The sequence below is a fragment of the Aquarana catesbeiana genome, linkage group LG10 (assembly GCF_042186555.1).
Source record: "Aquarana catesbeiana isolate 2022-GZ linkage group LG10, ASM4218655v1, whole genome shotgun sequence".
Taxonomy (NCBI): Eukaryota; Metazoa; Chordata; class Amphibia; order Anura; family Ranidae; genus Aquarana; species Aquarana catesbeiana.
The window spans coordinates 167014482-167028218 of record NC_133333.1 but is presented as its reverse complement, the minus strand read 5'-3'; the positions used below and the strand labels follow the sequence as shown (position 1 = coordinate 167028218).

The window sequence follows — 13737 nt, the reverse complement described above, 5'->3', positions numbered from 1 at the left end:
GTTTTGTTTTTTTTGTTTTTTAAATAAAAAAACAAGTCATACTTACCTGCTCTGTGCAATAGTTTTGAACAGAGGAGCCCCGATCCTCCTTTTCTGGGGTCCGCCGCCAGCACTCTAGGCCCCTCTTCAGCGAGTGCCACCTGTGCGTGTGCACTCCCAAGCCACCCAGTCTGCGTCTATTGACAACGCTTCGCTCCCTCATCACAGCATTTGACAGCAGCAGGAGTCAATAGCTGCCACTGCTATCAATCTGCCCATTGAGGAGGGAGACAGCGACGAGAGCCACTGCTCTCGTGCACATTGCTGGATCGGATTGGGCTTGTGTAAGAATAAGGGGAGGTGGGGAGCTGGGGGCTCCTGCACCACAGAAGGGTTTTTACCTTTTTAATACATAGAATGCATTAAGGTTAAAAAAAAGAAAAAATTGAGGCTTCAGGACTAATTTAAACCCAAGAACAAAAATGTATTTTATTGCAGCGTACCAGTCCTATGTGGTGTCTACGTTAGTTTTCTTTATTTCACATGGTGATCCTGCCACTCTAGGGTGACAAAGCTTGTTCAAAGGATGCTATGAGCTCAATTGATTTCTGCTAGGATCAACAGGTATTTTTGTACTCAAACAGATCTACAGTGCTTTGAAAAAGTATTCATACCCCTTGAAATTTTCCACATTTTGTCATGTTAAATCCAAAAACATGAATTAATTTTATTGGGATTTTATGTGATAGACCAACACGAAGTGGCACATAATTGTGAAGTGGAAGGAAAATGATAAATGGTTTTCAAATTTTTTTACAAGTAAATATCTGAAATGTGCGGCACCCAGTATTCAACCCCTTTTACTCTGATACCCCTAACTAAAATCTAGTGGAACTAATTGCCTTCAGAAATCACCTAATTAGTAACTAGTGTCCACCTGTGTGTAATTTAATCTCAGTAAAATGACAGCTGTTCTGTGAAGTGCTCAGTTTTTTTTTTTTTTTAGAGAACCTTAGTGAACAAACAGCATCATGAAGGCAAAGGAACACACCAGACAGGTCAGGGATAAAGTTGTGGAGAAGTTTAAAGCAGGGTTAGGTTATAAATAAAATATCCCAAACTTTGAACATCTCACAGAGCACTGTTCAATCCATCATCCGACAATGGAAAGAGTATGGCACAACTGCAAACCTACCAAGACATGGCCGTCCACCTAAACTGACATGCCAGGCAAGGAGAGCATTATTCAGAGAAGTAGCCAAAAGGCCCATGGTAATTCTGGAGGTGCTGCATATATCCACAGGTGGGAGAATCTGTCCACAGGACAACTATTAGTCGTGCACTCCACAAATCTGGCCTTTATGGAAGAGTGGCAAGAAGAAAGCCATAAGAGGTCCCGTTGGCAGTTTGCAGGAAGCTATGTGGGGGACACAGCAAACATGTGGAAGAAGGTGCTCTGCTCAGATAAGACCAAAATTTAACTTTTTGGCCTAAAAACAAAACTTTGTGTGGCAGAAAATTAACACTGCACATCACCCTGAACACACCATCCCCACACTGAAATGTGGTAGCAGAATCGTGTTGTGGGGATGCTTTTCTTCAGTAGGGACATGGAAGCTGGTCAGAGTTGATGGGAAGATGGATGGAGCCAAATACAGGGCAATCTTAAGAGGAAATCTGTTATGCCGCGTACACACAGCCGGACTTCCCGACAGAAGAAGTCCAATGGGAGCTCTTGGTCGGACATTCCGACCGTGTGTATGCCCCATCAGACTTTTTCTGTCGGCATTTCCGACGGACTCGGATATAGAACATGTTCTAAATCTCGGAAATGCCGAAGGAGTTTAGACCGTTCGCAAGTCCGGCCGTGTGTACACGGCATTAGAGTCTGCAAAAGACTTGAGCCTGGGGTGAAGGTTCACCTTCCAGCAGTACAACGACCCTAAACATACAGCCAGAGTTACAATGGAATGGTTTAGGTCAAAGCATATTCATGTGTTCGAATGGCCCAGTCAAAGTCCAGACCTAAATCCAATTGAGAATCTGTGGCAAGACTTGAAAATTGCTGTTCAGACGCTCTCTATCCAATCTGACAAAGCTTGAGCTATTTTGCAAAGAAGAATGAGCAAAGATTTCACTCTCTAGATGTGCAAAGCTGGTAGAGACATCCCCAAAAAGACTTGCAGCTGTAATTGCAGTGAAAGGTAGTTCTACAAAGTATTGACTCGGGGGCTGAATATAAATGCACGCCACACTTTTCACATATTTGTAAAAAAGTTGAAAACCATTTATCATTTTCCTTCCACTTCACAATTATGTGCCACTCTGTGTTGGTCTATCACATAAAATTCCAATAAAATACATTTACATTTTTGGTTGTAACATGACAAAATGTGGAACATTTCAAGGAGTATGAATACTTTTTTAAGGCACTGTAACAAAATAAGAAAAGTTCATGATGTTGGGATCAGTGGATACAAAAAGGTATACATTCACAGTTCTAGGTATGTGTTCAGCAGGAAGAAATGCCGGGTGTATAGTTACAAAGCACTTTCAGGGTCATCTCCCTTCATGCTAAAATAGTCTGCAGTTGTTTGCTGTTCTGAGATTTTTGCATGGAGGGAGGCCTTATGCTTTCAGAGTATTACATCTCTAACATTAAAGGGTTCTTACATTGTTTTAGGCTTTTATTTTATTTTTTTCCCTTTTTGTCTTCATTCTAAGCTCTATTATACGCATTGCCCAAAAGTCGTGTTCTTTTAAGCACAATTTGCTCTGATTGCGCCCTCTTGTAATTGATGGAAGCACAGCCATTAAATAGTTTGAACTCCCCCTGCAAGTGGTTCAGTGCTGTCAGAACTAATTTATGTCCCTTCTTTTATTTTGGGTCTTGGGAGGCATGCAGCTATTTGTGACTGGCGTTCTGGATGAGGCTTGTTGCACAGTTTTTAGAAGCACATACAAAGTAACTTCTACAGGACACTGCTGTTATATGTTAAAATGTTGTGCATCTAAATATAGACCTGACCCCACAAAAAGTGAATATTACACTATAATTGTTTAGGAAATGCTGTTAAAGCGCTGAATTGTCACTGAATGAACAATGAAGCATTCAGAGATGCTTAAAATGCCAGCTGGCCTTGCTTTCCTGCTGTCTTTCCACCCTCGGCTTGTTCTCTTACATGTGTAATTGTAGCCATATAGTCCAGCAATTGGCCTAATACAAAATACAATATTATCCTCCTCTATGCCTGCTAGTGATATATATATATTTTTTTTGAACTCTAGATGAGAGGTTTGTAATGGGCTGTGACAAATTGCATAGCTTTGTCAATGCTGAAACTGATATTTATCAGGATTCTATTCATAAAGGTTTAAAAGCTCACAGAATAGAAACTGCAAAGCTGGTTTGTAAAAGTGTTTGTTTCATTCACAGATTATTTTGAGAACTTTAACCTACTTAACCATTTCAATATCGGGCACTTTCACCCCCTTGCTGACCAGGCCAATTTTCAGCTTTCAGCACTGTCATACCTTGAGGCCACGTTGGCACTGGTACGACAAACGCTCCGACATTGGGAGCTCATGTCGCATGACGTGTGAAAATCAATGTTTCCCTATGGGAGCTATCTTAACTGGTCCGATACAAGTCAGTCCGACTTTGAAAATGCTCCCTGCACTACTTTGGTCCGACTTTGATCCTACTTCAGCCCATTGAATATCACTGAAGTCGGATCGCCTTCCTTACTGATCCGACTTTGGCGTGCGACTTGTGGTCTGATCTTAAAGGGGAACTCCATGCCAAATTTTTTTTTTTTTTAAAGGGCATGGGTTCTCCCTCCAAGAGCACACCAGGCCCTTCGGTCTGGTATGGATTTTAAGGGGAACCCTCACGCCGAAAAAATGTCATGGGGTCCCCCCCAAAATCAATACCAAACCCTTATCTGAGCACACAGCCCAGCAGGTCAGGAAAACGGGGTGGGGACAAGCAAGCACCCCCCCTGAACCGTACCAGGCCACATGCCCTCAACATGGGGTCGATGGATGCTTTGGGGGCACCTTGTCCCCATGTTGACGAGGAAAAGGGCCTCAACCCTGGCTGTTGATTGCTTGGGGTCTGCGGGCGAAGAGCTTATCGGAATCTGGAAGCCCCCTTTAACAGGGGGCTCCCAGATTCCGGCACCCCACCCTATGTGAATATGTATGGGGTACATTGTACCCCTACCCATTCACCTAAAAAAAAAAAAAAGTGTCAAAAATAAAACACGTTTATACATGTTTTTAAAGTAATTTATTAAGGCAGCTCCCTCATTTCATCTCTTTTGATCTCTTATCCCCTCTCCGGCCCTCTGCCTCCTCCGGTTCTTCTCCTCTCTCTGGGTCTTCTCTGGTTCTTCTCCCTTTGTCCGCTGTTTTCTGCCTCTGCCGGGTCTTCTGCGTTGTCTTCTCACCTGTCTTCTCACCTGTCTTCTGCCTCTGTTCTTCTTCCGCTGTTGACTCGGCACTCTCTCCCGCTCTAATGCTGGGTGCGCGGTGTGCCCCTACTTATATTGGCATGGGGCGGTGGTCACTGGATGATGTCTTATGGAGGCCCCACCCCTTTTGATGTCACCACCCGGAGCATGATGGGCGGTGACATCATAAGGGGTGGGCCTTCGTTGACCCCGCCCCATGCCAATATAAGTAGTGGCACACCACACACCCAGCATTAGAGCAGGACAGAGCATCGAGTCAACATCAGAAGAACAGAGGCAGAAGACAGCGGACAGAGGGAGAAGAACCAGAGATAGAGTGGAGAAGAGAGAAAAACCCGGCAGAGGCAGAGGAGACAGAGTCGGGAGGGGAAACGAGATCCGAAGAGACCGAGCTGCCTTAATAAATTACTTTAAATACATGTGTAATGTGTTTTATTTTTGACACTTATTTTTTTTATTTTAGGTGAATGGGTAGGGATACAATGTACCCCATACTCATTCATATAGGGTGGGGGGCCGAAATCTGGGTCTAGGGTTGTCGGGAAGAGGCCCTTGTCCTCATCAACATGGGGACAAGGTGCTTTTGGGGTGGGGGGCACAGGGCCCCCCTTCCCCAAAGCACTCGCCCCCCCATGTTGAGGGCATGTGGCCTGGTACAGTTCAGGAGCGGGGGGGGCTGGTATGCTCCTTGAGGGGGAACCCATGCCGTTTTTTTGTTTTGTTTTTTTCACATTGTGCGTGGAGTCCCCCCTAAAGATTGATTGTAGGCTTACCTGTAGGTACATGTGGATGCCCTATTTAGGAGATGTTCACATCAATAGCCCATGATGTCACCCGTGCATGCACAGTGACACATTTATTTCAGGGCACACAGTGTGCCGTGGAATGCAGAGCACTGTGACGTCACCATGGCCCGGTCATTCAAGGGGCCAGAGCCTGCGAACCTGGAAGGAAGACCGGGTAAAGTACAGTGCATACTAGGACATTATGGCATAAACCTGCAGGAGGCCCAGATTTTTTTTTTTTTTTGACCAGTTTACTACTCCCTTTTTAAGCTGCTTCTTACTTTTTTTTTTTTTTTTTTTAATTCCTTGGGATTTTGTGTTCTTGGAGTATTAGGAAATGTTATATGTGCCCTGCAAAAGACTTAACTGTCAGAAAATAACATTTCGTACATTAAAAACATTTGCAAGGGTATTATTCACACCTATTGCATGAATGGTCTTACATTTTCACAATTAATATATTTTTGTTTTATATACATAAACCCCTTGGCGTAACTGGGCAAAATAAGCAGTATGTATGTGCAATGCCAGAATAATGGTGTGAACGCTGGAGTGTTAAAGTCCCTATTTTGCTCTGTTTTGCTTTAGTCAAGGGCTGCAATTTAAGCATACTGTATTTCCAATATAAGGACTCCTTCACATGGGGAACAAAGTACAGGTAGTCTATGCAGCCAGCCTGTTAAAATCAATGACAGACTAACAGCTGCATGGATCTTCACTTACATCCCTGAGTGTACATTTGTGCAGGACTGATGCATGGCTCTGAACGTAGTCTCTGTCTAGGTTCAGAGCCATGCAGAGCCACTTTTGGTTTTGGTTAGATACTTGTTGATTTTACCATCTGTGGCTTTCTAAAGTCTCTCTCTGGGACTTCAGCAGTGAGCCTTCCATGCTGGCATTCTGTGCTCAGGTCCTGCTATCTTAGAGTCTGACCTTCTGCTGATATCTACATAATACAAATAAAAATTCCAACAGGATGGGTGAGACCTAATTTATCTATGTGTAATGGCTATAGTCTAGTCAAGCCCACCTCCTATATTTTTTTTCATTTGGGATAAGGGGAGAAAGAGTTGGAGAGAACCTGGCAGATTTTTATTGGTGTCTGTGCTAGCTCTTCAATTAATCACTATTGGCTTTCTTTCTGGCTTTTGTAGAGACATTTCCTCTGCAAGTTTGCCCACTTACTATGGTTAAAGAGGCTTCATGTTATATTGGCATGGGGCGGTGGTCACTGGATGATGTCTTATGGAGGCCCCACCCCTTTTGATGTCACCACCCGGAGCATGATGGGCGGTGACATCATAAGGGGTGGGCCTTCGTTGACCCCGCCCCATGCCAATATAAGTAGTGGCACACCACACACCCAGCATTAGAGCAGGACAGAGCATCGAGTCAACATCAGAAGAACAGAGGCAGAAGACAGCGGACAGAGGGAGAAGAACCAGAGATAGAGTGGAGAAGAGAGAAAAACCCGGCAGAGGCAGAGGAGACAGAGTCGGGAGGGGAAACGAGATCCGAAGAGACCGAGCTGCCTTAATAAATTACTTTAAATACATGTGTAATGTGTTTTATTTTTGACACTTATTTTTTTTATTTTAGGTGAATGGGTAGGGATACAATGTACCCCATACTCATTCATATAGGGTGGGGGGCCGAAATCTGGGTCTAGGGTTGTCGGGAAGAGGCCCTTGTCCTCATCAACATGGGGACAAGGTGCTTTTGGGGTGGGGGGCACAGGGCCCCCCTTCCCCAAAGCACTCGCCCCCCCATGTTGAGGGCATGTGGCCTGGTACAGTTCAGGAGCGGGGGGGGCTGGTATGCTCCTTGAGGGGGAACCCATGCCGTTTTTTTGTTTTGTTTTTTTCACATTGTGCGTGGAGTCCCCCCTAAAGATTGATTGTAGGCTTACCTGTAGGTACATGTGGATGCCCTATTTAGGAGATGTTCACATCAATAGCCCATGATGTCACCCGTGCATGCACAGTGACACATTTATTTCAGGGCACACAGTGTGCCGTGGAATGCAGAGCACTGTGACGTCACCATGGCCCGGTCATTCAAGGGGCCAGAGCCTGCGAACCTGGAAGGAAGACCGGGTAAAGTACAGTGCATACTAGGACATTATGGCATAAACCTGCAGGAGGCCCAGATTTTTTTTTTTTTTTGACCAGTTTACTACTCCCTTTTTAAGCTGCTTCTTACTTTTTTTTTTTTTTTTTTTAATTCCTTGGGATTTTGTGTTCTTGGAGTATTAGGAAATGTTATATGTGCCCTGCAAAAGACTTAACTGTCAGAAAATAACATTTCGTACATTAAAAACATTTGCAAGGGTATTATTCACACCTATTGCATGAATGGTCTTACATTTTCACAATTAATATATTTTTGTTTTATATACATAAACCCCTTGGCGTAACTGGGCAAAATAAGCAGTATGTATGTGCAATGCCAGAATAATGGTGTGAACGCTGGAGTGTTAAAGTCCCTATTTTGCTCTGTTTTGCTTTAGTCAAGGGCTGCAATTTAAGCATACTGTATTTCCAATATAAGGACTCCTTCACATGGGGAACAAAGTACAGGTAGTCTATGCAGCCAGCCTGTTAAAATCAATGACAGACTAACAGCTGCATGGATCTTCACTTACATCCCTGAGTGTACATTTGTGCAGGACTGATGCATGGCTCTGAACGTAGTCTCTGTCTAGGTTCAGAGCCATGCTGGTCCTGCACAAATGTACATTCAAGGCAGCCATTAGCCTATCATTGATTTTACCAGGCTGGCTCTGCAGACCACCTGCAGCTGCCAGGCAGATAAACACAGCCCTCTGCATGGGTATACTTATCCATTTGCCCATGTGAATGAGCTCTAAGGCAATTCAAAATGAATTGCTTTCACTTAGTAATTTTCAGTAATAAAGCCACATCCTGCTGTTCTATTAGACTAAAATTCTAGTATAAAGCAAAGGTGATATAGCTTCACAGTCAAGTTTGTACAGATATTTTAATACATTTTATAACTAACAAGTCTCTAGAAATCTATTCTTTTCAGAAAGCATTAAAAGATGTTTTCTAACATGTTACCATCTACTTGATTAAAATAGACCACTTTCCATACACATAATGTCCGAGGAATCCAAACCTATCCTAAGTTTTATCAAGGTAAACTGGATTGCAGTTCACAAAATTGAATAGTAATTGCATTTAATCACCACGCAGCATCATTGAAATGCATTTTAAGTGCAAATGCCTGAAATGTGAATTTTAATTGAAGAACATTACTTGCTAGATGTGTGTCTGAACGTTTGACCTTTCCGTAAATGCAGAGCGGAAAAGAACCAACAACATAAACAGCTGTGGTCTGGTTCTGTTGCTAACAATGCCCATTGTAGGTGTTTGCTTTTAGCTGTGGACACAGGTCAGCATGAGCACCCTGACCAGTCTCCGGCTACACAGCCCCGTACCCAACCAACTGTGATGCACTGTATGTTCTGACTCCAAGCATTACAATTTGATCCTTGTCAAAGTACCTCAAATCTTTGAGCTTAACCATTATTTTTTTCCTGCTTTCAACACAACTTAATGGAGAACATGTTCACTTTGCTGCTTCATATATTCTACCCACTTTCAGGTGCCTTTGTAAGATGATCAATGTTATTCACTTTACCTGTTAGTGATCGTGATGTTATGGCTGATCGGTGTATATATTCTGCAATGGATAGGAATCGGCACCGCTAAAGAATATTTTATATAATAAATGTAGAAGTGGTGAACAGAGTGAGGGTTACAGTTTTTAAAGTAGAACTATGGGCAAAACTTTTTTTTTTTTTTTCTTCTCATTTTGGATAGGGTCTGCCTATTGGAAGATTTCCCTGCAATTTACTTTTCTGGGGACAACCCAAAGTTTTGGGATTTCTTTTACTTTCACCTTCAATGATAATGTTAAACAGGACAAATCGAGAGGGTGAATCTTCTGAACGGGGGCACAGACAGCAATAAAAATGGACAGGGGTTCTAATCCATCTCCACTCTATTGAAAACTAAAAAAAAAAAAAAAAAGTTTTGTTTTAGTTTATACTTTTACAGCTAAGATTTAGGCAAACTGCTAAATACGTAGAATAAATACATACAAGGGATCCATTTTGTTTGCCAAAGGATTTGTATCTTTGACTAAGCTGTCCTGAGATTTACAAAGCTTTGCCAAACAGCTGAAGACCTTCATATTTTCTGCTACAGTTAAAGTCATTGTAAAGTCTTGTTTTTTTTTCTATAAAAATAACAAACATGTTATACTTACCTGTTCTGTTGCAGTGGATTTGCACAGAGCAGCCCGGATCCTCCTCTTCTCGGGTCTCTTCTGTGATCCTGGCCCCCCCCCCCTCCTGTTCAGTACCCCCACAGCAAGCAGCTTTCTATAGGGGCACCCGAGCTTGGTCACAGTTTCCTGTGTCTATTCAGACGCGTAGCCCTGGCCCCACCCCTTCTCTCCCCTGATTGGATGGCTGACTATGATAGCAGCAGGAGCCAATGGTGCCGCTGCTGTGTCTCAGCCAATCAGGAAGGAGAATCTTGGACGGCTGAGACACTCATGGACATTGCTGGACAGAAGGGGACCTCAGCTAAGTGTGAGGGGGGCTGCTGCACACAGAAAGCTTTTTAACTGAATTCAAAGAATGCATTAAGATAAAACTTCTGCCTTTACAATCCCTTTAAGTAACCCTTGGAGGTTTTGTCTCTCCTCCAGCTTGTTGGACATTCTGCTTTCACTTCCTAGCAGCATTATTCTTGTTAACACATGAACACTGCCATGCAATTGATTGTCAAAAAGTACATAAGTGAAAAATTAAGATTTATTCTTGTTTTGAATGTAGTGTAAATCCGTGATTATAACTTTTGTTCCAAATTTCTGATTGTCTCTTACTGGCAGGATGAGCGGGGTGGCGAACCGGAGAACGGTGATGACTTGGAACTGGTGCAAGATGAAGGGATAGCAAAAGTGGATACAAGAAACAGGAAAGAAGGCTATTACTGATCCTCTTCTTCTTCTTTTTTTTTTTTTTTTTTTTTATGCTGAAACATGCACTTGAGCCTTTATCTAAGCGGCAGAAGAAGAAAGTAAAACATAGATGGCACAAACATGGAGTAAACCTAAATTACATGTGGAGGATGCTGCAGATCGATGGACTGATGCATCGATGGACTTGCCTCTATGTATACTGATAAAATTCAGAAGGGCTTTGGTTAGGACTTCTTATGGACAAATACCTTTCTGTGCTGCACTAGCCTCAGAGATGCCTTTCTCTCTGTTTGTGACTGTAAATGAGGAATATATCTATTTTTTATAACGTCTGTGCAGCTCATGCAAGTTTCTTACCAGAATTGTGTTTCTTGAGTATCAAAAATTTAAGAGCGCAGGCAACTTTTATGCATTTCTTTTTTCCAGGCGCAGGGAGAATGATTTGTTCTTTATAGCGGGAACGCTTTGTTAAAGCATGGTCAGTTTATTTGAGTAAATCATCCAAGGCTTAGATGTTTGTGGAATACCTGTTAGAGGGACCTTTTGTTTAAAAGTGACACTTTTGGTTTTGGTTAGATACTTGTTGATTTTACCATCTGTGGCTTTCTAAAGTCTCTCTCTGGGACTTCAGCAGTGAGCCTTCCATGCTGGCATTCTGTGCTCAGGTCCTGCTATCTTAGAGTCTGACCTTCTGCTGATATCTACATAATACAAATAAAAATTCCAACAGGATGGGTGAGACCTAATTTATCTATGTGTAATGGCTATAGTCTAGTCAAGCCCACCTCCTATATTTTTTTTCATTTGGGATAAGGGGAGAAAGAGTTGGAGAGAACCTGGCAGATTTTTATTGGTGTCTGTGCTAGCTCTTCAATTAATCACTATTGGCTTTCTTTCTGGCTTTTGTAGAGACATTTCCTCTGCAAGTTTGCCCACTTACTATGGTTAAAGAGGCTTCATGTTAAAAACTGTATTTTGCATTATAAGGGATGTAGCAGAAAGACTGAGTCGTCCTGCTGCTTCAAGGTGAGGGTAGATGGAGTTGGATGCTCTTCTACTGGTGTACTCCAGTTATGGAAAGCCAGCAACTGATTCAGCCACTGGTAGGCCCAGCCATTTTAGACTGAGCAGCTCAGGACTACTACACTGCACCACAGCAATTTGACAGAAAACCACACCAGTACTACAGACCACCAATGCTTCACCACGCACTACATGGCTACTACACTATACCACACCATAGCCCACCAAACCTATAACCCAACACACCAATATTACAGGCCACCAACTACACCATATGACACCAATACAACACTACATCTAGATTACACCTAACCACATAATTATTGGAGACCACCATACCAATACTTCAACCCCCCAGACCACTGGAACCCCCATATGACACCATGACTATGTAATGTGCCCCGTCATAGTGTTGCATTGTATATTTCTGGATTACAAGTCATACTTTTCCCAGAGAATAAATACAGCACACCCAGATCTTGGATCCATGTAACTTTGTCTCGAGAATAGAATGGATCCCTGGTACAGGGTAGAGTCTCCAATATATAATTGGTTCACCGGTGTAGAACAGGTCCACTACTCTCAACTGTTGGGTCAAAGCATCCTCTGCACACACATCACTCGATTGGGCACTGCCTCCTGGCAACGGCATTTTAGAAAACGACAGGGCAGAGCTCTTCCCATATCTTCTCTGGGGAAGTGGGCGGAGAGGGGATGTGCCTATTACCCAGAGCCCACACTCAGCCGCCTGGTGTGATGGTCCTCTAGACAAACAGTATGCAGTGCTAAGCCTATGCAGTAAATGCAAGCACGCTCCCCACCTATATAATTAAATGCATCCTGCCCCAACCCCCCCCCCCCATTCTGGTCCTGCTACCAGCGTTAGGCTGACAGGAGTAGTGATGCTGCTGTCCAGTGCTGCTACAAGGTCATCTAGAGCCCAGGGCAAACATGCCTAATTGCTTACCCCCTGAGCATAAATCCCCCCTGCTCCAAATCTACCCCCCTGCTAAAATCCCCTTTCCTGGCTCAAATCTTTGTCCCACTCAACCCCCTCCCAAAGCTCAAATCTCTCCCCCACATGCCCCGCAGCACAAATCCCCCCCCCCCCCAAAAAAAAAACTTCTCCCCTCATAGTGAAAATCCTCAAATACTCCTCAAATTTCCCCTCTGAGCACAAGAGCACAAATTCCCCCCCCCCCAAAATCAACCTGATCTTCGCACAAATATCCCTCCCCCCTAATTTCGGCTCTGTTAGGACATGTGCCCTGTGGCCAGTCCAGGCATGCCCATCAGCATCCATCTCTTTCAGGAATACACAATTTGGGTGGAAACACAAATGGCACTGCAAGGTTAAGTTTTACCTAGATGTGTTATCAGAGGCTAAGTGATTTGTGCATATCAAGTATTTGTGAAAAAGCAAGTATTCTAACTCCAAAGAAGAAACCTAAACCTTGAATGAACAGCCTCATAGCTGCCCATAAATATTAGAGGCGGTTAGGACATCCATACATGACCTGACCATCTCACAATGTCTCCTGCACTTGTTTCTCCCTTAAACAGGAGTATTGAGCCACACATGTATGAATCAGAATGGGGGAAACTGGGACGAGAGTTTCTAACTTGCCTAATTTTATTTTTCCAGGAACTATTGTTAAGTGCTGTAGAGGGCTGTCCAGTGCACAAAAAAAATCATTGTCCAATGTGGCCACAAAATTCAGAGGTAGTTGTCCAACATCTTTGTCAACCAGTGGTGAGGGTACATACTCATTTACAAGAAACATTCCATGCATCTTGGGTGCATCCCATAAATAATCTCATCCCCTTCAAAACAATATAGGAAGTCTAAACATGGACATTGTTTAAACATACATTATACATACACATCTAAAGAGCATTAGATTTAGCAAGAATAAGAGCAATTGGCATATTTTAGCAATTTATGAAGCTTCTCTAAAGCACTCTTCAACAATAGTCTGGCAGTGTTGAATACAGATCCTTGCAGGTCTGCTGGCTATAGCTTTTAGCAAGCTTCCACTGTGCATTAGGATCTAGATTACCACTCCTAGACTGCTGCTCAAGAGTGCTTTTGGGTTTTTAAGACAACTGCTCTGCTCCAAGCTTTTTATTTGGTTTGCAATCTTGTTCTCTTAAACTAAGATCAAATTCTTCCTGTGTTTTTGGCCAAAGCTTTTATGCCGCGTACAGACAGGACTTTCCGACAACAAAATCCTGGATTTTTTTCCGACGGATTGGGGGCTCAGACTTGTCTTGCATACACATGGTCGCACAAATGTTATCGGAAATTCCGATCACCAAGAACGCGGTGACATACAACACGTACGACGAGCCGAGAAAAATGAAGTTCAATAGCCAGTGTGGTTCTTCTGCTTGATCCCGAGCAAGCGTGGACTTTTGTGCGTTGGAATTGTGTACACACGCTCAGAATTTCTGACAACGGA

At 43.2% G+C, this 13737-nt stretch overlaps 1 protein-coding gene across 7 annotated transcripts in view; it reads left to right on the top strand.

Moving 5' to 3' along the window:
* The window catches only part of LOC141111009 (uncharacterized), a 201888-nt gene extending 190904 nt beyond the window's left edge, over positions 1–10984 (top strand). For all 7 annotated transcript variants that reach the window (XM_073602902.1, XM_073602900.1, XM_073602898.1 and 4 more), the window contains one exon: positions 10163–10984. In XM_073602902.1, the coding sequence (XP_073459003.1) occupies positions 10163–10267 (105 nt within the window). In that variant the 3' untranslated portion in view covers positions 10268–10984. The remainder of the gene's footprint in view (positions 1–10162) is intronic.
* Positions 10985–13737: the final 2753 nt, after the last annotated feature.